Here is a 25,603-nt window from a genome sequence, read left to right on the forward strand (position 1 = left end):
AGGTAGCTGGGGTCTCAGTCGCATGCCACCATTCCCGCTTCGTGTGTGTGTGTGTGTGTGTGTGTGTGTGTGTGTGTGTGTGTAGAGCCTGGTCTCAAACTCCTGGGCTCAAGCAATTCTCCCTCTTTGGCCTCCCAAAATGCTAGGATTACAGGCATGAGCTAAATCATACCAAAGAAATTATATTTTAAAAGTAAAGTCAAAGGTAGAATTTAAGAACAAAGGAATTCTATTTCTATACTTACTAGTCCCAGGTAGACAAACAACATGGCCTTCCTCAGCCTCTACCCGAGTCGTTTCAGACGAGTGTGAGCCATGAGAAATCAGAGCTGTTATTTTCTGGTTGAAACTGACACTTTAGGCTACTATTTTCATTTGCCTGTTGAAAGAATAACTTAGCTGTATTAATCATTTAAATTAAAATTAAACATTTGAAGGGAAAACATGGGGAGCAGACAACATCTACCTCACTCAAGGAGGCAGGTAATCAATGTAAAAGGAATGAGAAAAATCACCATTGGAACCACGGGTGTAATCAATGTTTCCAAGAGGCTTCAGCAATGATGCTGAAACCAGCTCGTGAAGGTTGCCGGGGAATAAGATGTTCACAGTGCTTTGATGTCTCATCCCACAGATGACTAATAACAAAAGGGAAAAGCTACCTTCACAAGGAGATGTCCAGTTGACACTATCTCAACCAAAATTATTAAACATAGCATCAGCAATCGTGGGACAAACAGACGCAAACATCTCCTGGTGTGAGGCGGTAAGTACGCAACACTGCCTAATCTGAATTAGGCATTATTCCCTGTTTAATCTGGATCCACTCATGAGAACACTGTTTAATCTGTATTCTTGCCAAAATGCTCAATCTATTCTAGTCAGAAGAAAAAAGCAACCAGATATACCTAGATTATGGGTCACTCTACAAAACAAAGAGCCTAGATTTTTCAAAATGTTTCATGTATTGAAAGAACTACTCCAAAGTAAAAGAATAGAGAGATGTGACAACCAAAGGCAAGGTTAATCTTTGATTAAACTGTGGATCTAAAACAAAAATAAAGAACATTTTGGAGACAATTAGGTAAATCTGAATATGGGCTGTACATCAAATTACTGTATTATAGTTAGATGGTAGAACTGTAATTACATAGAACATGTCATTATTCACAAGAGATAAACGCTGAAGTGTTGGGGTAAAACATCATGCTCTTTGCAACTTACTTTCAAATGATTCAGAGAAGAAAGTACTTACGGAAAGAGAAAGAAACTGCAAAAGGTGGCAAATGCTAGCCACTGGTTGATCTGAATGAAGAATATGCAGATGTCCATTGCTTTCCCTTTTAATTTTCTGTAGGCAAGGGAAAGATAGGAAGGAGGGAAGGTGCAGGCATTTCTTATCAATTCATACCTGTAAAAAACAGAGTTAAAAGAAAACCAAAGGCTTAAAATTCATGTAAACATCCAGTGAGATCAATAGTGATTTTCTGTCAAATTTCTGAAAAGCCATTAAGACTGTAACATACCCGACTAGGGTCACCTGTAGGTAACTTAAAGTACTTTTTCTGGAGGTTCCAGTCCTTCTACTTCGTATGTTTTATTCCATCATTCCTGGAATTGCCAGTTGTTCAAAATAAACCTCTAAATGATCATCGTAAGACATTTCAACATCAATATCATCCTTTAATAAAATTAAGAAAAAATAAAACAGGCTCTAAGGCAGTGACTAAACAATAAATAATTTGTAATAAAAAGGGCTGAGATATAAATGAGTCAATAAAATTAAGAAAAAATAAAACAGGCTCTAAGGTAGTGACTGAACAGTAAATAATTTGTAATAAAAAAGACTAAGACATAAATGAGTCAATAAAATTAAGAAATAAAGCAGGCTTTAAAGTAGTGACTAAACAATTTGTAATCAAAAATACCCATCAGACATAAATGAGTCAATAAAGTATACAATTTTTTTTTGAGATAGAGTCTTGTTCTATTATCCAGACTGAATGCAGTGGTGTGATCTCAGCTCACTGCAATCTTCACCTCCCAGGTTCAAGCCCTCCCACCTCAGCCTCCTGAGTAACTGGGACTACACGCGTGCACCACCTCGCCTGGATAATTTTTGTATTTTTTTTGTAGAAATGGGGTTGTCCCATGTTGTCCAGGCTGGTCTTAAACTCCTGGACTCAAGCATTCCACCCACCTTGGCCTACCAAAGTGCTGGGATTACAGGTGTGAGCCACCTCGCCTGGCCTGTTTTTATACTTGACATGAGAAAACTGTTATAACTTCAGTCAATTATAAGTCATTATAAAAAAATATTTAACCTCTTTGAGAGGACAGGACAGAAAGATCCTGACACGTTATCAAAGCTTAGGGTAGGATAAATGTGCCATCACAAATGAATGGGGAAGAGAGCAGGCCCTTCTGAAAATGGTGTGGCAAATGATTACCTCTATCAAAAAAGTACAGACGAGCCTATCCTAAGAGAAGTAAAAGGAAGAAAGGGAGGAGAGAGAGAGAAAGAGAGAAAAAGGGAGGGAGGACACTGCAGAAGGCTTCAATGTTGTAACACCCAGCTCAGCAAGAATAAGATAAACCAAAGCTCTCAGTCATGGTCTAAGCTGGCACTGGCTTTTCTTTTTTTTTTTTTTCGAGGTGGAGTCTCACTCTGTCACCTAGGCTGGAATGCAGTGGCGTGATCTCGGCTCACTGCAAGCTCCACCTCCCAGGTTCACACCATTCTCCTGCCTCAGCCTCCTGAGTAGCTGGGACCACAGGCACCTGCCACCACATCGGGCTAATTTTTTGTATTTTTAGTAGAGACGGGGTTTCACCGTGTTAGCCAGGATGGTCTCAATCTCCTGACCTCGTGATCCGCCCGCCTTGGCCTCCCAAAGTGCTGGGATTACAGGCGTGAGCCAGTGCACCCGGCCTACCTTTTTAGAGGTTAATTTTGCAATTAACATTAAGAGTCTCAAAAACACTCATCACCTTTGACTTAGCCATTTCACCTCCAATAATCTAGCATACTAAAACACTCTAAGATCAGATACATTTAGGTCAATAATTCTTTATCCACCAATTACACAATCCAAAAAAATTTTAAAGACTCTTTTGGCAGCAAAAACTGTCCTCAATAAATGTGATACTATTTGTAGTTTCTATTTATACCACTCAGCTGGCCTTCAAAGCCATGCATACTTTTAATGTAAGTAGCCCCAGCCTACTTCTCTGGGCTTATTTACCAACGCAGCCTCCCACAGATGCTGTAAACCTGACACAGAAACCCCTGGCCGTTCCCCAAACACTGCCCACATGCCTCCCAGCAGCGCCTTTGCTGATACTGTTTCTGCTTCCTGACACGCCCTCCTTCTCGCACGTCTAAGGCCTGGCACAGGCCCCATCTCTTTTCGTAAAGCTTCAGCCATACCTGCCTCAGAGGTAAATTTCTGACTCCCATGATTCCCAGGCACATTTTGGTGCTGCTGGTTGTACACAACACAATCTGAAATGTGGTTCTGCATCTCTTCTTTGCACCTGGCTGAGGTCTCAGAGAGCAGAGGCTAAATATTTCATGGCTCCCTCAATTTCTAAACACAGTGCTGTATATTGAGTGGCACCTCTAGGTGACTACTTTGTACCCTAAATGTTAAACTGGGGGATGAGTGAAACCATATCAGGATTAATAAATAAATACATTCTTGAATTCCACCACTTAATAGAAGTGGCCATTTGAATGCTGGCAGGTAGGAAGAAAAGAGGAGGACAAAGAACCCCAAAAGTTGGCATCATAACTACTGCCACAAGAAAGGAGAATCAAGCAGATTGGTAAGGTAAAGACCAGGGAAACACAGGTCACTGCAGGACTGAAGAATCTTCCAAGCTTGTCAGTAATGTAAGTTTCACTGTTTAGAGTCTTGTCTTCAAAATGTTTTCCAGCATCAAGGAAAAACAATCTACAAGAAACAAAATGGTGAGAAAAAGCAGCACACTCACGGCTCTGAAGAGCACAGCATAAGGCTACAAAAAGGACCAAGCACCTTCTCAACCTGCAATGTGCTCAGTGTCTGTAAATCACAAGTTAGGTGATGAAGGGCTGGTAGTTTCCCATGAATTAATAACTTTCCTTCTTGCCCCCATGTTATCTCCCTCACCTGACCCCCCCCCAATAAAACATCCTTAAAAGGCTCCTCTCAAATTCCTTGCAAATATTAGGCTCCTCTCAAATTGCTTGCACATGCTTGGAGAAGCTCACAGTGGTTAGTACACTCATACACAACTGAACTTGAGCGACACAAAGCTTACAAGACAGCAAAGACAACAGCAAAGCTGGGCCCAGCAGCCATCACCTAAAGAACTCTTCACTCGTTACATTGGAGCAGGTGATCTCTCTGGAACCAGGAACCACAGAACCCTGAAGGACACGGAGCTGGTGGCTAAGGATTCAAGGCCTGCAGTGAAAATGTAACATTTCCCTCCAAGTGCTTATTTCTGCTATAAACTGGTTTAGTTTTGCAATGAACAACTAGATTTCTAACTGATATTCACGTTAATAAACTTTTCTTTTTTAAGACAGGGTCTTGCTCTGTCACCCAGGCTGGAGTGCAGTGGTGCAGTCATGGCTTACTGGAGCCTCAACCTCCTAGGCTCAACCAATCCTCCTGCCTCAGCCTCCCAAGTAGCTGGGGCTACAGATGGATGCTACCATGCCCAGCTAATTAAAGGATTTTTTTTTTTTTTGTAGGGATGAGGTCTCACTATGTTGCCCAGGCTGGTCTTAAACTCCTGGGATCAAGCAATCGTCCTGCTTTGGTCTCCCAAACTGCTGAGATTACAGGTGGTAGCCACTGCACCAGGCCATTAACATTTATATATGTAAAATACATAGAATGTAAATCACCACAAAACATAAAAATACTCCATATTGATGTAACTTACCATACTATGGATTTGTTTTAAAAATGAGGTAAAAGTCATTAAGAAAATGAAAGCACAAAAGAAGTCTATCAAAATTACAAAAACTTAAAACTGAGTAAACAAAACTTCAGAAAGAATGAAAACAATTGGAAAATAACTTCAAGAAAAAAATGTAAAATGGAAACAATACAAGAACAATTTGTGCCCTCTGAAAAACAGAGGTTAAAGTCAGAATTTTTTTGTTCTTTTTTTTTTTTTTTTTTGAGACAAAGTCTCACTCTGTAGCCAGGCGCTGGGGTGCAGTGGCATGATCTCGGCTCACTGCAACCTCCGCCTCCTGAGTTCAAGTGATTCTCCTTCCTCAGCCTCCCAAATAGCTGGGACTACAAGAGTGCGCCACCACGCCTAGCTAATTTTTGTATTTTTAGTAGAGATGGGGTTTCACCTTGTTGGCCAGGCTGGTCTTGAACTCCTGACCTCAGGTGATCCACCCGCCTCGGCCTCCCAAAGTGCTGGGATTACAGGCATAAGCCACCACGCCCAGCCAGGAAAGTATTTAAAAACAAATTAAGCAAAGATTATAAAAGTTTCTGGAGTAACACATTTCCCGAAATGATCACGATCCACATCAAGTCTGAGCCATGTTGACATCCCCACATCGGGGCCCTTCCTGGTGTTCGAGGAATCTGCAACACAGACAGAGGTGCAAGGGTCACTAGGGAGGCACAGAAGTAGAGGGAGGAGGGGCTCCCTGGGATCAGTGTGCAGGTCTCAGAGACCTCCTTGGGCCCTGGAAGGTGACCTGGGGCCCCTGAGCTCCCCACAATCAGGTCTACTCAGATATCAAGGCACTGAGCCCTGTGTGCTGCTCTCTGCTGAGGGGTTATCTGTCCACAGAGAGTGTCTGTGAGTGTCATGGAGGAAGAACTGAACCTGGGCGCTCACACGGGCACCTTCAGGGGGCTGGTTCCCCGGAGGGTAAAACAGACACAGAGAAACGGGGGAATTTCAAGCATACCAGGATCAACAGGCAGAGTCCCATGCCCCTGGGCCCTAAGAGGAGCAGGAGGTCTCATGACACAGGGTGGGGGTGGTGACCTTGCCTTGCCACCCAGATCCTCTGTGCCATCCAGACGGAAGAGCTGCACGTTGAACATGCATAGCTTCCTGGAGAAGAGCTGCACGTTGAACATGCATAGCTTCCTGGAGAAGAGCTGCACGTTGAACGTGCATAGCTTCCTGGAGAAGAGCTGCACGTTGAACATGCATAGCTTCCTGGAGAAGAGCTGCACGTTGAACATGCATAGCTTCCTGGAGAAGAGCTGCACGTTGAACATGCATAGCTTCCTGGAGAAGAGCTGCACGTTGAACATGCATAGCTTCCTGGAGAAGAGCTGCACGTTGAACATGCATAGCTTCCTGGAGAAGAGCTGCACGTTGAACATGCATAGCTTCCTGGAGAAGAGCTGCACGTTGAACATGCATAGCTTCCTGGAGAAGAGCTGCACGTTGAACATGCATAGCTTCCTGGAGAAGAGCTGCACGTTGAACATGCATAGCTTCCTGGAGCACGTCATTGTTATTGCCTAATAAGACCTGGTCTTTCTAGCATCCCCACCGGACCTGTCTTTGCTTTGTAATTTTTAAAATTATGCTTTGGTAAGACACAAATTTCTCATGTTTGTATATTCTAGCATAAAAGGGTTACAGAAGACATACATTTGAAAGAGTGAAAAACAGTGTATATGTACACACACACACACACATTCATATGTGTACCTTATTTCAAGATTGGAAAATATATTTAAAAAACAGAGGCTCGCTAAATCATGTCCTCAAACCCTCCCAAGTGAGCATGGCCCTGAAATGTCTTCAAGGGTTTGTTTTGTTGGCATTTGGCCCAAGCCAGTGCCCTCTACATACAGAAGCCTCCAACCTCATCTTGAAAAATGGGGCCATGAGGCCACCCCAGGCCCCCACAGAGGCTGAAGGACCCCTGGAACTGGAGGCCCCCAGACCCCCCAGAGGCTGAAGGACTCCTGGGACTGGACACATTTCAGTGCTTCTTGGATCCTGCCATGTCCCCTGCTTGACACCAGGACCTACTGAGGGGCCTGCTGGCCCGCAATACTGGGTCGGGTGGGCTGCTCGCTTGTGTGATAAGGAGCCTGGGGTGCCTCCATCCCTCTCTCACCTTTCCCAGGAGGCCTGAACCAGGGGGATTCATGTCAACCCTAGTGTCTCCTCAGGATGAACTAGTGATGCTCCCTGTTGTCCTCAAGGGGCTGGGAGGACAGAGCTAGGTCCCCCCAAATGAGATGTTGGTGAGCTGAAGAGTTACTGCAGACAACACAGTGCAAAGCCCTTGGAGTCCTGCACATGGGGGTGCGACCAGCACCTCAGTGTCTCCCTCACTAAGCAGCCTGTGGAGGGCTCAGCCCAGCAGGCTCAGGGGCTGCTATGGAGTGGGTGTCTGTTTCCTGGAGCATGTTCTCAGGGCATCCTTCACTTACCTTCAGAGGTCTCTAAAATATCTTAAAAATGTCCCAACATTTCAGGACATTCCACCGGCTTTTCTTGCTGGGCTTCCTGGTTTTCCTGATGGGACAACAAGAAAGTGAGCGTAGCCAAGAAGAACATGGGCACGTGCCTACTTCCCTCATCATTCTGCCCACTGCACACTCACACTTCCTCTTCCACTTTGGTCTTTTCTGTTGCTGCTTCTGCAGGTGCAGAGGAAGGACTTGCTGACATCTGTGAGGAAGAGAACAATTGTGCATGTCCAGAGACGCCAGTGCAGGAAAAGACCTATCTGTGAAGGCGGTGCCCAGAGCAGACCCAGATGTCACTGGGGGGTCCCTCCAGCAGGGTGGGGTCCAGCTCTTCTGATCCCAGCCCAGCCCCCTCCCCTGGACCCTGTAGGGTTGTTCAGCAAGATTCAAAGCTGCAACCTGGGGGCCAGTAAACAGGGCAATGCCAAGGCAGTGGGCAGGAGAGCTGGAGAGGGATTTTATTGACACTGAAGACCCGAGGACCTCAACTGTGGGATGAGACCAGGTCCTTCAGGAGAACAATCACAAGAGAGGGAAAGAGGAAAAGGACTAGAGCTAAAAAAGGAGCTCATGAGTCAGAGGATAAAAGACAGCCAGCATATAAGAGGAGATCAATTACCTGCTGGTGGCTGCCTGTAATGGTGGAGTCTTCCAATTCTGTGAAGCAAGCATCAGAGTGTCCGGAGGAGCAGCGGTGATGGGGTGGCCATAAGAAGCAAAGGGGAGAGTTAGAGTAGAGAGAACCACTCAGACCCCGCTGTCCTGGGGCTGTGGAGCCAACCCCAGAGCCTCTGATGTGCTCATTTCTGGAGCCTTCTCCACAGCCTGTATCATTTCCTCTGTGCTATGAGGGAGGGACCTCTGACTTTCCACGTACTTTCCCAGCCCTCACATTCCATAACTGAGCCAAGGGAGGGGAAGCCGTGTCATTCTGTTCCTCCAAGAGGCAGCCGCCCTCTTCACAATGCTGTGCATGACGTGGAATTCCCTCCCTTCTCCTCCTGTAGGGCCTGTTTCTGTTCCCTCATGAATCCCATTTCCTTTCTCCCTGTGGACCTCCACCAGTCCTACTGTTCTCCAATATAAGAACACTGGAAAGAAGGTCAAGGCTGCACTGCCAGGGCCTCCAATCAACCCATGGATCGCACCCTGGGTCGGCAGCACCTCCCACAGGCCTGGGGTTGTGTTGGGGCCTGCGGGAGGTGATGATGGCCGATGTCACTGATACAGTGACTGTTCTATGCCTGGAATGACCTTAGAGACTTGGAAAATATTCAGCCCTCAAAAGAATCCCAGCAGCTTCTGAATATTTGGAAACGATGGAACAGAATTCAAGGTAAAGCCCCTTGTCCCAGTTGCCTTAATCTGCAGGTGAGGCCAGCAGTTGCCAGCACAGAAATGAGGGGACCCTCCCAGGGTTTACCTGAGCTGTGGGAAGACTAGGAGGGAAGGCACCTGGAAGACCTGACACAGAGAACAAGCTGGGCCTGACTGGAGTGTGGGGAGAAGGACAAGGCTGCTGAGCCAGAGAGGAGGGTGTGACAAGACAAGTGACCACTGTGCCAGCTGCCCAGAGGCTCTGCCCTGGGCCCAGTGGATTCCAGGGACCAGGCTACAGAGAGGGTGAGAGCCACTGCCTACAGCAACACAGCAGCCCCTCCACACATATCCCTTAGGATACCTGCCAGCCACAGAGGGCCCTGAGCAACAGCTGGACTTGGGCCTCTCCAGTGAAAGCCAATTTAGGTTTCATTCAAAGCACAGGGATTTGGGATTGGATGGGATTGGGTGAGGAGTGGAGGCCAAAACTGTGCTCAATCATGTGTTCTGCCCTCAGGACTCCAGGATGCTGGGGCACACGTAGGAATCCCAGAGGAAGGATTCCCTATGTCATCCGACCCAGGGAGCACCCTTAGAGCAGGAGCAGACAGTGAGGACAGGACAGGAAGGTGCTGTTGCAGGTCCCGAGAGTGTAGAGAAAGACAGTGGGCTCCTTTCACCTCCTGGCACAGGTATGAAGGACTTTGTCTTCAGGATCACGTAGCGCCTGTGTGGGGCTGTGTCCCACCCCACACTCAACTTTACACCTGCATACTCATCTTGTGATCTCTATTCACAAAAAAATGCGACCTCATCAAAACCCAGGGCTCTGGTGCTTGCTGTGGCAAAGGCAGGAATGATCTGGTCTTCTGCACAATGTAATCTTTAAACACCAGAGCAAGAAATGATGGTGCCATACACAACTCGCACAAAGCCCATGAGAACACAACTCTTAGGACTTTCTCATTAAGATACAAAAAATCCCAAGTCAGACTTCTACACCTGTTTCATATTTAGTCACTTCACTGATCCCATCCTAGGCTCCAAAACAAGTGTAACCCAATTCCCAAGAACCCTGTCTCACTGGTCAACCCTGGAGTGTTGGTCCCTACCTGACCAGTCTATTTCCTCCTGGATGGATCCAGAGGTGGTGCCCATAAGCCCATGTACAGAGACACAAACATTAGCACTACTGCTCTGTCCACTGTGATTCTCCCTGGGCTCTGTGAACTCAGGGGCCTTTATGAAGGCACTGCTCACAGTTGCGAGCCTTCAGGTAAGACAGAGGACCTGAAATAATCCCTTTCAACTGTTCACCGACACTGGCTCATAGCATCTCTTACCTCCAATCTGAGAACCTGAGATTCCAGCCTTGATGCAAATGCACTGAGTTAGGTGGGTGCAGACAACAGAACCTGGGCCAGACTCACAGCAGCTGCTTCCCAGGTGATTCTGGGAGAATGGAGATGCTCTCTTAAGAGTAGACTTTTGGCAACTGGGAACTTCTAGCATGGCTCTTGTGAGGAGGTTATGACTTTTTTCATTTATTTTAACATGAATGGGCACATATGCCACTGAGGACCATACTGGAATGCACAGGTCTAAACCCAAAGATGAGGAAGATGTGACTCTCCCCCCTGGTGATTCCTGGCAGAGTGGTTTGCTGCTCTGATCTGATCATTCATGGATGGGTACTTCAGGGGCACAGGAACAAGCTCCAGGCCCCCCTGTGAAGTGCAGGGATGCCACAACAAAAATAAAAAAGCCTGGTCCAGCAAAGGAGGACTCGTAAACAGAAAAACAGCCTCTTCTGCAAGGACAAAAGCTGAACCAAAGTAGCCAGGGTAGAGATGAGGGGGACACTTCATTGACTTCAGGAGCCCACCCTATTCTCCTGTGACCTTGGATCAGAATCCACTCAGGTTGCTAAATTACTATGAGAAACAACGGATTGAAGGAGATGAGCAGGAAGCCTTTTCACACTGGCGCTGGATCTCAGCAAAGGGTTTGGAAGCATTGGAACATTACTGGGGCCCAAGATGGGCTGCCCAGGGCTAAGCTCTGGGATGAGAAGGAACGAGGAGGACATAGTCCTTCCCCTCCGTGACCAGCCATGGCCAGGATTCATCTACACATAAGTAAAGCAAAACAGAGTTTCGGACTAACAATTCCAAGACTATCTCAGAGAAAAAGGCAAAGTGATGTCTTATACATCACACAGGAGAGTTGCAAGGACCACCTGGACTCTGAAGCAGCCCCTCTCCCTTTGCTGAGTTCACCTTGCACTGAAGCAGGGTCCGTTCTCACCTCCCCTGCAACTAGTGTGAGGCAGGTATCCTGCCTGATGATTATTTCATTAAATACAATAGAATATGCCACTGATTATTGTCTGCTTTTGAAAAGGAGCTGAGGAATGATTTCACCATTCTAGACCAAAAGCCTGAGGACTCTGTGTGTTTTACATTAATGATCACACTAAAGCCCACTGTGCAACGTACCTACTCAAACAAACCCTGGGTTAGCTGACCATTGAGACCATCTGATAACGATAGTGTTTGGGATCTGAATAGCTTTTCATTCTCCCACATGCACACAGAATTGCTGGAATAACTTGGCCTAGCAAGAAATTATACCAGGGCTTTGTGACAAATTCAGTGTAGTAGCTCATGCCATTAACCTTCCACTCATCCCCGAGTTCACATGTGCCTCTTCCACTTAAAAGACCAAGAGCTTGGGAAATTCAACTCTGCAGCATGTCCATCTGAGGACTGGGGATATTAAACTTATCTTCAGGTACAGCTGTGGTGGAGGATGAATGGATTGATCTATGCAAACTGTGCAGTGGTGATGGAATTTTTCTTGGACATTGATCCTTGTGTTGTGCTTTGAACATGGGAGTATGTTTTCTGCGGAAATGCACACACACTCCCAAAGACATCCACAATCATTCCATATAGACTCTCTCCTCTGTCCCTCCCAACTCTGATGTACCACCCCACCTTACATGACACTGCTGCTTCCAGGGATGACAGTAGCATGGTTAGAGTACTGGACTCTTAGTTTGTTGGGGTGTTTTTTTTTTTTTTTTTTTTGAGACGGAGTTTCGCTCGTTGCCCAGGCTGGAGTGCAATGGCACAACCTTGGCTCACCGCAACCTCTACCACCTGGGTTCAAGTGATTCTCCTGCCTCAGCCTCCTGAGTAGCTGGGATTGCAGGCATGTGACACCACACCCAGGTAATTTTGTATTTTTAGGAGCGATGGGGTTTCTCAATGTCACTCAGGCTGGTCTCAAACTCCTGACCTCTGCTGATCCGCCCGTCTCCGCCTCTCAAGGTGCTGGGATTACAGGCGTGAGCCACTGTGCCTGGTGTGACTCTTAGTAGTTTTTAAACCAAAATTCCCAAATCTTGTTTCTGGCAGAAAGCTCAAACCAGAGTGGCCCTTGAGCAAAAGCAGGTGAAGCAGCACTACCTTTACAACACTAAGATTTCACACCTAAACAAATAGATGATCCCAGAATACGTACTCTTTGCCAGTGTGGCTGGGTCCACCTGCATCTAGAGAAAAAGAAAACACTATGAGGGTCAGACCATGCTGTCTCCTGTGTGCACAGGTCTTCACTTGTTGACGTTAAAAAGCCAGATGGTAAACAGTGGTTGAGACAATGGCCCCGGTATCTAGAAGACATGCGTGGAAAGGCACAGGATTTCTGTGCAACATTTTCAATTGTTTTTCTTTGACGATTCCAAATTCTTCTCAAGAAGAAGGCATTTCTCTTAAGGAAAATGCCTGTTTACACACAGTTTGTAAGTGTGGATGCCATCTGAAACCATTTTTTAGTTGATAATGAACTCTGGCATTTGCCCACCAAGAAATTCTGTCAGTCACCTATAGTGTATATGGTGAGGTGTATACATCTTAATTCAATTGAAACAGAGAAACCGAGAGAAATAAAATTTCCTTTTCAGAGGAAAGAAGATGACTTTACCATGTGAACCCCTGTGGCTTCCTCAGAGATTGTCTGCTCTGGCACATGCTCCTCCAGGTCTTCCAGGTCACCTAGGAAACAGAGTCGCTATAAGCACATGAGCTCCACTGAGTGAATCCCTCAGGTGGTCTTGGAGCTGTGGACACGGGGCTGGCGTGTGTGGAAAGGTGTGTTCACAGCACAGACTCAGCTGCTGCCATTCCATCCTCCATGGTGGAGAGGGAAGGAAAATGGTGAAGGAAGGCACCAGGAAGGCCTCAGAAGACAGAGCCTTGGTCCTCCAGCTACGCCAACCTCTTCGACATGAAAGAGCCCATCTCAAACAGGGCACACCACACAGTGTTTCACTGCAGCATCCAGGGCTCCTCCTTCCTAATATGACCTGAGCTAACTTGCCCTCTTATTAATCCCTGCCAAAGTCATTTCCTCCTCACAATCCACTGAGGAGGATGCTGATGTGTTTATCATCCCTTCCAGAAGATTTTGTATGGAATAAGAAGCAACCTTTCTTAAAATAGGAGATTTAATTCTAGCCAAAAGATTTTATTACTAACTTTCTGTTACAAGGCAAATAAACCAAGATTTGAAAATAATTATCCTACCATTTAAAGATGACCCCTACTTAGCATGTGGTATTTGTTCTTCCACTCTCCCTTTTCAACAGAATTTGTGTGCACCATGATGTTCACTGCTCCTGATGCTCACACTGACTCCAGCACTGGGACAGCCTGTCATGGGGAGCAGCGAGGGTGTGTGGGGGGCGGGCACTGACCCTCTCCAACCCAGCTGTGCAGGAGATTCCAGCAGGGAAAATGGGTGCCCGGCTAACACCCAAGTTGAGCCTTGAGATTTTTTTATTGGATGTTATGTCTTGGGATTGGGTTCCACTGAACTTCTAAGACTTGCGGTGATTATCTCCTTAAATACAATAGAGTATGGCACTGATTATTGTCTGCTTTTGAACAGGAGCTGAGGAATGACCTCAACGCTGTAGACCAAAAGCCTGAGGACTCTGTGTGTTTAACATTAATGGTCACACTAAAGCCCACTGTGCAATGTACCTACTCAAACCCTGGGTTAGCTGACCATTGAGACCATCCAATAACGATAGTGTGTGGGATCTGAATAGCTTTTCATTCTCCCACATGCACACAGAAGTGCTGGAATCACTTGGCCTAGGAAGAAATTATACAAGGGCTTTGTGACAAATTCAGTGTAGTAGCTCATGGCATTAACCTTCCACTCATCCCCGAGTTCACACGTGCCTCTTCCACTTAAAAGACCAAGAGCTTGGGAAATTCAACTCTGCAGCATGTCCATCTGAGGACTGCGGATATTAAACTTATCTTCAGGTACAGCTGTGGTGGAGGATGAATGGATTGATTTATGCAAACTGTGCAGTGGTGATGGAATTTTTCTTGGACATTGATCCTTGTGTTGTGCTTTGAACATGGGAGTATGTTTTCTGGGGAAATGCACACACACTCGCAAAGACATCCACAATCATTCCATATAGACTCTCTCCTCTGTCCCTCCCAACTCTGATGTACCACCCCACCTTAGATGACACTGCTGCTTCCAGGGATGACAGTAGCATGGTTAGAGTACTGGACTCTCAGTTTGTTGGTTTTTTTTTTTTTTTTTTGAGACAGAGTTTCACTCGTTGCCCAGGCTGAAGTGCAATGGCACAACCTTGGCTCACCGCAACCTCTACCACCTGGGTTCAAGTGATTCTCCTGCCTGGGCCTCCTGAGTAGCTGGGATTACAGGCATGTGACACCACACCCAGGTAATTTTGTATTTTTAGGAGCGATGGGGTTTCTCAATGTCAGTCAGGCTAGTCTCAAACTCCTGACCTCTGCTGATCCACCCGTCTCCGCCTCTCAAGGTGCTGGGATTACAGGCGTGAGCCACTGTGCCCGGTGTGACTCTTAGTAGTTTTTAAACCAAACTTCTCAAATCTCATTTCTGGCAGAAAGCTCAAACCAGAGTGGCCCTTGAGCAAAAGCAGGTGAAGCAGCGCCACCTTTACAACACTAAGATTTCAAACCTAAACAAAGAGATGATCCCAGAATACGTACTCTTTGCCGGTGTGGCTGGGTCCACCTGCATCTAGAGAAAAAGAAAACACCATGAGGGTCAGACCATGCTGTCTCCTGTGTGCACAGGTCTTCACTTGTTGACGTTAAAAAGCCAGATGGTAAACAGTGGTTGAGACAATGACCCCGGTATCTAGAAGACATGCGTGGAAAGGCACAGGATTTCTGTGCAACATTTTCAATTGTTTCTGTTTGACAATTCCAAATTTTTCTCAATATGAAGGCATTTCTCTTAAGGAAAATGCCTCTGACACACAGTTTGTAAGTGTGGATGCCATCTGAAACCATTTTTTAGTTGATAACGAACTCTGGCATTTGCCCACCAAGAAATTCTGTCAATCACCTATAGTGTACATGGTGAGATGTATACATCTTAATTCAATTGAAACAGAAACCGAGAGAAATAAAATTTCCTTTTCAGAGGAAAGAAGACGACTTTACCATGTGAACCCCTGTGGCTTCCTCAGAGACTGTCTGCCCTGGCATATGCTCCTCCAGGTCTTCCAGGTCACCTAGGAAACAGAGTCGCTATAAGCACATGAGCTCCACTCAGTGAATCCCTCAGGTGGTCTTGGAGCTGTGGACACGGGGCTGGCGTGTGTGGAAAGGTGTGTTCACAGCACAGACTCAGCTGCTGCCGGTCCATCCTCCATGGTGGAGAGGAAAGGCAAATGGTGAAGGAAGGCACCAGGAAGGTCTCAGAAGGCAGAGCCTTGGTCCTCTAGCTACGCCAACCTCTTCGACATGAAAGAGCCCATCTCAAACAGGGCACACCACACAGTGTTTCACTGCAGCATCCAGGGCTTCCCCCCTTCCTAATCTGACCTCAGCTAACTTGTCGTCCCTTCTTTATCCCCTCGAGGTCATTTCCTCCCAGGATCCACCTGTCCTGCTGCTGTGTTTTTTGTCCCTCCCAGAACTTGCTTTTTTTTTTTTTTTTTTTTGAGATGGAGTTTCTCTTTTCTTGCCCAGGCTGGAGTATAATGGTGCCATCTCGACCCACCACAACCTGTGCCACCTGGGTTCAAGTGATTCTCCAGTCTCAGCCTCCTGAGTAGCTAGGATTACAGGCATGCCTCTCCATGCTTGGCTAATTCTGTATTTTTAGGAGAAACAGGTTTTCTCCATGTTGGTCAGTCTGGTCTCGAACTCTCAACCTCAGGTAATCTGCGCGCCTAGGCCTCCCAAAGTGCTGGGGTTACAGGCGTCAGTCACCATGTCACAACTTTTGTACTAGATAAAAAGCAACCCTTCCTCAAAGAGGAGACTTAATTCTAACTAAAATATCCTATGTATTCACTAACCTTTTGTTTTAAAGAAGACTAAGCCAAGATTTGAAAATACTCAATTATCCTACCATTTAAAGATGACCCCTACTTGGCCCATGATGTTTGTGCTTCTGCTTTTCCTTTTAACACAGTGTGTGTGTGCCATGGGACCTGCTGCTGCTCATGCTCACACTGGCTCCAGCACTAGGGCAGCCCATCATGGGGGCAGCAGGTGGGGGTGCTGAACCTCTCCAACCCAGCTGTGTAGAAGAGTCCAGCAGAGAAGATGAGGACCAGGGTAACATCCAAGTTTTTCCTTCGGTTCTTATTTGGTGCTGTGTCTTGGGGGTATGTGCTGAACTGCAGCATATGTAAGGCTTGTGGAGATTATGCCATTAAATACAATATAACATGCCTGATTATTTTGTGCTTTTGATCAGGACATGAGAAAATAACACAGCACTGCATGAGCCACCCTCCATCATGCTAGGAAGGCAAGTGCTCACCCTGCCTCTCAGACCCTAGGGCAAACCCTTTGGTTTTCTTTTCATGTTGCTCTTTCTGAGCTGAGCACACAGAAACCATGACTAGGCTGAGGGATACAAGGCTGAAACTCTACATGACCCTGGAATTATCCATTCTGGGCCCCATTATCTTATGGTCAATATGAGGCCTCAGTGGAGAAAGTTGGGGTGATTTCACCCCAACCCCAGCTGCAGGCTCCTCTCTTCTCAGTTTCCCAGCAGAACTCGCTGTAGCATGAGGCTGCTCCAGGGTCTAAATGCACAGGAAGAAGCCCTGCCCCACTCTCCCTGCTCAAGATGGGTGGTAGAGGGTCAATTCTGAGGGCTTTGGTAGAAAAGGCTTGTAAAGGAGGGAAGGGGCTAGAGTGAGGTGTCATGCCATTCTAGTGGCAAGAGGAAATAGAAAGGCCTGTGAAGAGGTGAGGTTTATTAGAAAATAAAGTATAGCAGGGAATTCTGAATGAAAAAATAAAATCAGCAGAGATCCTGACACAGTCCTGTTCTATGGGTGTGCGGTGAGAATTTGCCTGGGTGTGGAGAGGATTTCTTTTAGGTTAATTAAAGTGTCCTGTGTGTGAAATAAACTGCAAACATTGGAAGCTTACAAGTTAATCTTTTTTTGTGCCTACAATAGGACCGCAATGGTGACGGAAATCTCTGTTGAGAATGTGGACACTAGAAACTCTGGGGATATGTAGTACGGAAACCCACACACCCCCCTCCCAGACACACTGACCACGGCACCACATGAATTCACAAAAGACATGGCAGGCCCCTTGCACGGGATCCCACCCCACCTTCAGAGAACACAGTTGCTCCCGGGGACTGCAGAATGTGGCCACTGTTTCTTATCTAGAAAAACCATTTCTCCCATCACAGTCTAGGTCCTGATTCACAACATGAAGCTCAGCTCAGGCTACCTGTCTACAGGAAAGCCAGTGAGACAAGGCCACATTCCTCAACATCTGGATTACTCATCAGTATGAGAGGGGTTCCCCAATACGTACCACGTTGTGGAACTCCCAAGGATGTCTGTAATGACAGAAAATCAATTGCTATGAGCATCAGACCATGCTGTGTCCTGTGAGCACAAGACTTTTCTTCACTTAGTGACATTAGAAAACAAGATGGAAAAACCAGTGTTCAAAGGAACCCCAAAGAAGAACAGAGCAAATCGACTCATACTAAAGACACACATTTTTCTCAGAGGATGTTTCCTCTGAAGTCCATGTTGGCTGGCAAGTAGCTGATTTTGCTCCAAAGAGAACAAAATTGGTAAGGCTCACTGCTACACAATGGGTGACTGATGCTGTCATTTTCTCCCACTGTCTTAAATCAAGCCTCAGTGGGGACAGACTCTCACTTACCATTTCCCCCAAGGACACTGTGTAACTAAGATATATATCTTCAGATTCTCATATCTTAATTTAATCCAAATAAGATAAAGCTAAGAAAGCAACAGTTTTTTCTCAGACAAATCCAGGTGGCCTGACCTTCACCTCCTCTGGGTCCTCCTCCTCGCCGTTGTAACTGGACAGCTCCTGAAGTACATCCCTGATCAGAACTAGGAGGATACAGAGTGACCGTCAGCACCTTGGTGGTGGTGCTCATGAACAATTCAGTAACACTGCTTGAGGTGGGTTTGGGAGGAGGGTAGCAGGCACAGGAGAGATGCAGGAAGAAAGAGAATCAGGGCCTTTGGCTTCCTAGCTCCAGGCCACCTCATAAACATAAAATAGCCAATCTTAAACAGTGCACACCACGCAGTGCAGGCTGTGTGTCCCTGGCAGCCTCTTAGGGCTCCTCCTTCCTAATCTGACCTGAGCTAACTTGCCCTCTTATTGATCCCTGACAACGTCATTTCCTCCTCACAATCCACATGTGCTGCTGATCTGTTTATCATCCCTTCTAGAAGATTTTGTACGGAATAAGAAGCAACCTTTCTTAAAATAGGAGATTTAATTCTAGCCAAAAGAGTTTATTACTAACTTTCTGTTACAAGGCAAATAAACCAAGATTTGAAAATAATTTTCCTACCATTTAAAGATGACCCCTACTTAGCATGTGGTATTTGTTCTTCCACTCTCCCTTTTCAACAGAATTTGTGTGCACTATGATGTTCACTGCTCCTCACGCTCACACTGACTCCAGCACTGGGACAGCCTGTCATGGGGAGCAGCGAGGGGGTGCAAGGGGTGGGCACTGACCCTCTCCAACCCAGCTGTGCAGGAGATTCCAGCAGGGAAAATGGGTGCCCGGCTAACACCCAAATTGAGCCTTGACTTTTTTTTATTGGATTCTATGTCTTGGGATTGGGTTCCACTGAACTTCTAAGACTTGCCGTGATTATCTCATCAAATACAATAGAGTATGGCACTGATTATTGTCTGCTTTTGAACAGGAGCTGAGGAATGACCTCAACGCTGTAGACCAAAAGCCTGAGGACTCTGTGTGTTTTACATTAATGATCACACTAAAGCCCACTGTGCAATGTACCTACTCAAACCCTGGGTTAGCTGACCATTGAGACCATCCGATAATGATAGTGTTTGGGATCTGAATAGCTTTTCATTCTCCCACATGCACACAGAAGTGCTGGAATCACTTGGCCTAGCAAGAAATTATACCAGGGCTTTGTGACAAATTCAGTGTAGTAGCTCATGGCATTAACCTTCCACTCATCCCTGAGTTCACATGTGCCTCTTCCATTTAAAAGACCAAGAGCTTGGGAAATTCAACTCTGCAGCATGTCCATCTGAGGACTGGGGATATTAAACTTATCTTCAGGTACAGCTGTGGTGGAGGATGAATGGGTTGATTTATGCAAACTGTGCAGTGGTGATGGAATTTTTCTTGAACATTGATCCTCATGTTGTGCTTTGCAGATGGGAGTGTGTTTTCGGGGGAAATGCACACACACTCCCAAAGACATCCACAATCATTCCATATAGACTCTCTCCTCTGTTCCTCCCATCCCTGATGTACCACCTCACCTTACATGACACTGCTGCTTCCAGGGATGACAGTAGCATGGTTAGAGTGGTTTACTGGATCTTAGCATTCTTTTAAACCAAACTTCCCAAATCTCATTTCTGGCAGACAGCTCAAACCAGAGTGGCTCTTGAACAAAGGCAGGCAAAACAGTGCCATCTTTGCAACTCTAATATTTTGAACCTAAACAAAGAGATGATCCCAGAATACGTACGTTCGGCCAGTGTGTCTGGGTCCCCCTCCATCTAGAGAAAAACAAAACACTATGAGGATCAGACCAGGCTGTGTCCTGTGTGCACAGGTCTTCTCTTCACTTGTTTATGTTAAAAAAACAGATGGTAAATAGTACTTGAGACAATGGCCCCGATATCTAGAAGACATTCGTGGAAAGGCACAAGATTTTTGTGCAACATTTTCAATTGTTTTTGTTTGACAATTCCAAATTTTTCTCAAGAAGAAGACATTTCTCTTAAGGTAAATGCCTGCTGACACACAGTTTGTAAGTGTGGATGCCATCTGAAACCACTCTTTAGTTGATAATGAACTCTGGCATTTGCCCACCAAGAAATTCTGTCAGTCACCTATAGTGTACATGGCGAGATGTATACATCTTAATTCAATTGAAACAGAGAAACCGAGAGAAATAAAATTTCCTTTTCAGAGGAAAGAAGACGACTTTACCATGTGAACCCCTGTGGCTTCCTCAGAGATTGTCTGCTCTGGCACATGCTCCTCCAGGTCTTCCAGGTCACCTAGGAAACAGAGTCGCTATAAGCACATGAGCTCCACTGAGTGAATCCCTCAGGTGGTCTTGGAGCTGTGGACACGGGGCTGGCGTGTGTGGAAAGGTGTGTTCACAGCACAGACTCAGCTGCTGCCGGTCCATCCTCCATGGTGGAGGGAAGGCAAATGGTGAAGGAAGGCATCAGGAAGGCCTCAGAAGACAGAGCCTTGGTCCTCTAGCTAAGGCGACCTCTTTGAGATGAAGTAACCCATCTCAAACAGGGCACACCACACAGTGTTTCCCTGGAGCATCGACGGCTTCTCCTTCCTAATCTGACCTGAGCTAACTTGCCCTCCCTTCTTGATCCCCTAGAGGTCATTTCCTCCCCAGGATCCACATGTCCTGCTGCTGTGTATTTTGTCCCTCCTAGAATTATTATTATTATTATTTTTGAGATGGAGTTACTCTCTTCTTGCCCCGGCTGGAGTATAATTGTGCAATCTCAACCCACCACCACCTCTGCCTCCCAGGTTCAAGTGATTCTCCAGCATCAGCCTCCTGAGTAGCTGGGATTATAGGCATGCATCACCATGCCCAGTTAATTCTGTATTTTTAGGAGAGATGGGTTTTCTCCATGTTGGTCAGCCTGGTTTCGAACTCCTGACCTCAGGTGATCCACCCGTCTTGGCCCCCCAAACTGCTGGAATTACAGGTGTGAGCCACCACGCCTGACCAGAATATTCTGTACTAGAAACAAAGCAACCTTTCTTCAATGAGGAGATTAATTCTATCAAAATATTCTATGTATTCACTAGCCTTTTGTTTTAAAGAAGACTAAACCAAGATTTGAAAATACTCAATTATCCTACCATTTAAAGATGACCCCTACTTGGCCCGTGATGTTTGTCCTTCTGCTCTTCCTTTTAACACAGTGTGTGTGTGCCATGGGACCTGCTGCTGCTCATGCTCACACTGGCTCCAGCACTAGGACAGCCCATCATGGGGGCAGCAGGTGGGGGTGCTGAACCTCTCCAACCCAGCTGTGTAGAAGAGTCCAGCAGAGAAGATGAGCACCAGGATAACACCCAAGTTTTTCCTTCGGTTCTTATTTGGTGCTGTATCTTGGGTGCGTGTGCTGAACTGCAGCATATGTAAGGCTTGTGGAGTTTATGCCATTAAATACAATATAACATGCCTGATTATTTTCTGCTTTGGATCAGGAGATGAGAAAATAACACAGCACTGCAGCCAAAAGCCTGACCTCGCAATGTCTGTTTCCCATTTGTCACCACACCAAAGTCCACTGTAAAATGTACTTATTCCTACACTGAGTTATGTGACCATTGAGACAATCCTACATGAGAGACAGTGTTTGGGATTTCTGAAGGCCATGCAACTTCCATATGCACACGTAGGTGCTAAAACTCTCTGGCATAACAACAAATTATATCTGAACCATGTGATTACTTCAGAGTAGTAGCCCATGGCATCAACCTTCCACCCACTCCTGAGTTCACCTCTGCCTCTTGCACTGAGGAGATAAAGCGCTTGGCAAATTCATCTCTGCACTATCTCCGACTGCGTACTGGGGATATTAAACTGGCCTTCAGCTACAGCTGTGGTGGAGGATAAATGGGCAGATTGACGTTAAGGTGTGCAGTGGTAATGGAATTTTTATTTACAACACTCATCTTTGTGTTGAGCTGTGCACACGGAAGCATGCTATCTGGAGAAATGTACACATCCTCCCAAAGACATTCATAATCACTATACATAGACTCTCTTCTTATACCCGCCCCCCACCTTGATGCACCTCATTCGATTTCATAGAATGACACGGCAGCTAACAGAGACTACGTAGGATGGTCACCACTCGTCAGTACACTCTTAGAAATTTCTTCCCAAACCTCATTTTCCAATAGGAAGCTCCAATGAGAGTGGTTCTCCAGAAAAAGCAGGCAAGAACGTGTCACCTTTCTCAACACTAAGATTTTTCCTTAGCAAAAAGGTGATCCCAGAATACGTACCGTTGGTTTGGGTGCCCGTGTCTGCCTGCGTTTAGAGAAAGAAAAACACCATGAGGGTAAGATCATGCTGTCTCTGTGCACAGGTCTTTTCTAAACTTGGTGCTATTAGAAAACCAGATGGGAAATTCTGGTGGAGGCAATGGCCACTAAAATAAAGCCTAGAGAACACTTGTAGAAAGGCACCAGGTTTTTGTGCAAGATTATTTAAAATTTATTTTGGTTGCAAATTCATAATTCTCAAAAAGGTTTTTCTCCTGAGGACAATGCTTGCTGACATAGTTTGTAACTGAAGCTGTCATCTATGAATGCCATCTTCAATCAGTTCTTAGTTAGTAATGAATTCTCATTTTACATTTTCCCACCAAGAAATTCTGTAAGTCATCTATAATGTACATGGCAGTAAGATTTTCCTATCTTTATTCAAGTGAAATTGAAAGAAACCTAGGAAAATGAAATTCCCCTTTCAGACAAAAAAAGAACAACTTACATGGGCAACAGTGAGGAAACTCTGATTGGATGCTTCAGGGAGATGTCCTGCTATAAACTCCTCTAGATGATCTAGGAGAAATAGGGTAAGTGTCACTGCATGGATTCCGCTGAGGGAATCCCTCGGGTTGTATTGGGTGGTGTGGACATGAGGCTGGCATGTGTGAAGAAGGTGGGCTACCCCAGACGGAGCCGCAGGCCCTTTCTCCTTGGTGGTGCAGGCAGGCAAATGAGACAACGAGGAAAGCCATGGGAACTAGAGCCTTGGTCCTCTGGCTAACGCAAGCTCATCAATGGCACTCAGCTGATCTCAAAGATGGCACACCATAGGGGCAGGCTGTGCTTCCCTACAACGTCTCAGGTTCCTCCTTCCTAATCTGACCTGAGCTAACTTGCCCTCCCTTTGTGATCCCTTCTGAGGTCATTTCCCCCTCAGGATCCACATGTGCTGCTGCTGTTCATCATCCCTCCTAAAACATTTTGTACTGCATAAAAGCAACCTCTCTTCAAAAAAATTTAACCTTTGGTGATCAAGCCTGGCAACTACTCTGTGTCTGGCCTGACCCTGAAGTCAAAAAAACTTATGACTTCACTGAACCTTTGAGTCAAACAGAATTAAACCAAGATTTGAAAATACTCAATTATCCTACCATTTAAAAATGACCCGCACTTAGCTTATTTGTCCTTCCACTCTTCCTTTTCAACACGATGTATGTGTCCATGGAGTCAGTTGCTGCTCATGCTCACGCTGACTCCAGCACTAGGACAGACCATCATGGGGGGCAGTAGGTGGGGGCGCTAACACTCTCCAAACTAGCTGTGCAGGAAATCCCACTGGGGTGATGGACACCAGAATAACAGCCCAATTCTTCCTTGAGCTCTTATTCTGCACTGTGTATTGGATGTGTGGGCTGAATAAGGGCATGTGGAACACTTGTGGCCATCATGTTATTAAACATAGTAGAATATGTCCCTGATTGTTCTCTGCATTTTTTTTTTTTTTGAGATGAAATCTCACTCTGTTGCCCAGGCTAGAATGCAGTGCCATGATCAAGGCTTAGGTGCAGCAAACCACCATGACACATTTATACCGATGTAACAAAGCTGCATGTTCTACACATGCATCCTAGAATTGCAAGCAAAATAAAAACAATAAAAAGAGTAAACCCAGAATACATACCTTCTGATGGAAAGCGTACACCTTTCTGCAAATAGAGAAAAGAAAAACATTATGAGAGTCAGACCACACTGTGGCCTGTGTGCACAGGTCTTTTCTGCATTGTTGACATTATAGAAAACCCAATGGAAATAGTGAAAATAGTCAACACAAGGGCCCCAAATTAAAGCCTAGAGGGCACGTGGAAAGGCACAAGTTTTCTGTGCATGATTTCCAAGTTTATTTTCATTGCATGTTCACCATTAGTTTCCAGAAGAAAGCACTTCTCCTATGGAAAATGCTTACTGCCCTAGAGTTTTTAAGTGAACCTGTCATCTTGAATTCATTCTTGCTGGTAATTGACTCTGACTTTACAGCTGCCCACCAAGACATTCTGTAAGTCATCTATAATGTACATGGTAAGATGATCATCTCTTATCTCAATTTCTATGGAAACTAAGAGAAATAAAATTCCCACCTCAGATAAACAAAAAAGACTTTACCTTCACAGAGCCTGGCAACGTCTCCGAGAGTATCTCGGGTGGACACAATGGCTTGCCCAAGGAGCCTTCGTCACGCTCTAGGAAACACAGAGTAATTGTCAGCACGTTGGGTGCACTGAAGGAATCCGTCAGGCAGACTCCCGTGCTAAAAACACGGGGCTGGCACATGTAGACAAGGGGGGTTAACTGCAAAAACGGACCTCCTGCCAGAACATCCTCCTTGGTGATGAAGAAAGGTCAATGAGACCATCAGGAAAGCCACGGAAGACAGAGCCTTGGCAGCACAGACATGCACTGCTGATGCCATGGCAGTGTCTCATCACTCCCCTATGCGTTTTGAGGCCTGGGAAATTTCCACTTTCCTGTTGAAATGTGACAATGTCTTTTATCTTTCCTGGGTCTACATATGCCTCTCTTGCACTTTCCATTCATTTTATTGAACTTCAGACATTGTTGTGGTAAAACATATACAAAATTTATTATTGTAATCATTCAGTGCACACTTCAGGAACAGACAGACCAGAACCGCAGGGGCAGAGAAGAGAAAACCTCACTGTTTGAGGAGCCCACCCTCTTCTCCCCGATCCTGGATTACAACCCACGCAGGTAACTGGGTAAGTGTGGGAACCCGGAGACTATAGAAAATGAGCAGAAAGTTTTTGCACACTTGTGCTAGATCTCAGAACAGGAATGCAGGCATCGGAACATCACTGGGGCCCAAGATGGGCTGCCCAGAGCTGAGCTCTGGGATGAGAAAGAAGGAGGAGGACACAGTCCCTGCCCTCCCAGTGACCAGCCATGGCCAGGATTCCTCCACCTGTGAGTAGGAGACTACAGACTTTGGGACTGATGATTGCAAGGCTGTCTCAGAGAAACTGATCTCTTATGGATCACACGGGAGGGTTGCAAGGACCACCTAAACTCCAGGGCAGCCCCTCTCCCTTTGTTGAGTTCAGCCTGCCTTAGAGCAAGGTCCCCTCCTCGCCTCCTCCGACACTAGCATTGGGCAGCTGCCCTGCCTGGGAGCTGAGGCTCCCTCCAGTAAA

At 46.0% G+C, this 25,603-nt stretch overlaps 1 protein-coding gene and 1 long non-coding RNA gene across 30 annotated transcripts in view; one reads left to right on the forward strand and one right to left on the reverse strand.

Moving 5' to 3' along the window:
• Positions 1 to 4,571, forward strand: part of LOC104006651 (uncharacterized) — a 33,669-nt gene extending 29,098 nt beyond the window's left edge. For 2 of the 3 annotated variants that reach the window (XR_008548303.2, XR_680469.5), the window contains exons 2-3: positions 635 to 766; positions 3,940 to 4,190. This is a non-coding gene — a long non-coding RNA (uncharacterized LOC104006651). Of the gene's footprint in view, positions 1 to 634; positions 767 to 3,939 lie in introns of all 3 variants that reach the window. The other variant, XR_008548302.2, reaches the window with a different exon arrangement.
• Positions 1 to 25,603, reverse strand: part of LOC112207927 (protein FAM153B) — a 72,697-nt gene that overhangs the window by 5,715 nt on the left and 41,379 nt on the right. For 23 of the 27 annotated variants that reach the window (XM_063810914.1, XM_054685280.2, XM_063810918.1 and 20 more), the window contains 19 exons: positions 24,558 to 24,634; positions 24,079 to 24,103; positions 22,900 to 22,970; positions 22,413 to 22,437; positions 20,343 to 20,413; positions 19,876 to 19,906; positions 18,164 to 18,234; positions 17,678 to 17,702; positions 15,320 to 15,390; positions 14,861 to 14,891; positions 12,780 to 12,850; positions 12,318 to 12,348; positions 8,089 to 8,126; positions 7,604 to 7,671; positions 7,431 to 7,515; positions 4,939 to 5,603; positions 1,527 to 1,681; positions 1,256 to 1,411; positions 246 to 379 (listed from right to left, as the gene is read on the reverse strand). In XM_063810914.1, the coding sequence (XP_063666984.1) occupies positions 7,443 to 7,515; positions 7,604 to 7,671; positions 8,089 to 8,126; positions 12,318 to 12,348; positions 12,780 to 12,850; positions 14,861 to 14,891; positions 15,320 to 15,390; positions 17,678 to 17,702; positions 18,164 to 18,234; positions 19,876 to 19,906; positions 20,343 to 20,413; positions 22,413 to 22,437; positions 22,900 to 22,970; positions 24,079 to 24,103; positions 24,558 to 24,634 (779 nt within the window). In that variant the 3' untranslated portion in view covers positions 246 to 379; positions 1,256 to 1,411; positions 1,527 to 1,681; positions 4,939 to 5,603; positions 7,431 to 7,442. Of the gene's footprint in view, positions 1 to 245; positions 380 to 1,255; positions 1,412 to 1,526; positions 1,682 to 4,938; positions 5,604 to 7,430; positions 7,516 to 7,592; positions 7,672 to 8,088; positions 8,127 to 12,317; positions 12,349 to 12,779; positions 12,851 to 14,860; positions 14,892 to 15,319; positions 15,391 to 17,677; positions 17,703 to 18,163; positions 18,235 to 19,875; positions 19,907 to 20,342; positions 20,414 to 22,412; positions 22,438 to 22,899; positions 22,971 to 24,078; positions 24,104 to 24,557; positions 24,635 to 25,603 lie in introns of all 27 variants that reach the window. The other 4 variants (XM_063810900.1, XM_054685293.2, XM_054685295.2 and 1 more) reach the window with 4 other exon arrangements.

This window comes from Pan troglodytes, chromosome 4 (assembly GCF_028858775.2).
Source record: "Pan troglodytes isolate AG18354 chromosome 4, NHGRI_mPanTro3-v2.0_pri, whole genome shotgun sequence".
Classification (NCBI taxonomy): Eukaryota; Metazoa; Chordata; class Mammalia; order Primates; family Hominidae; genus Pan; species Pan troglodytes.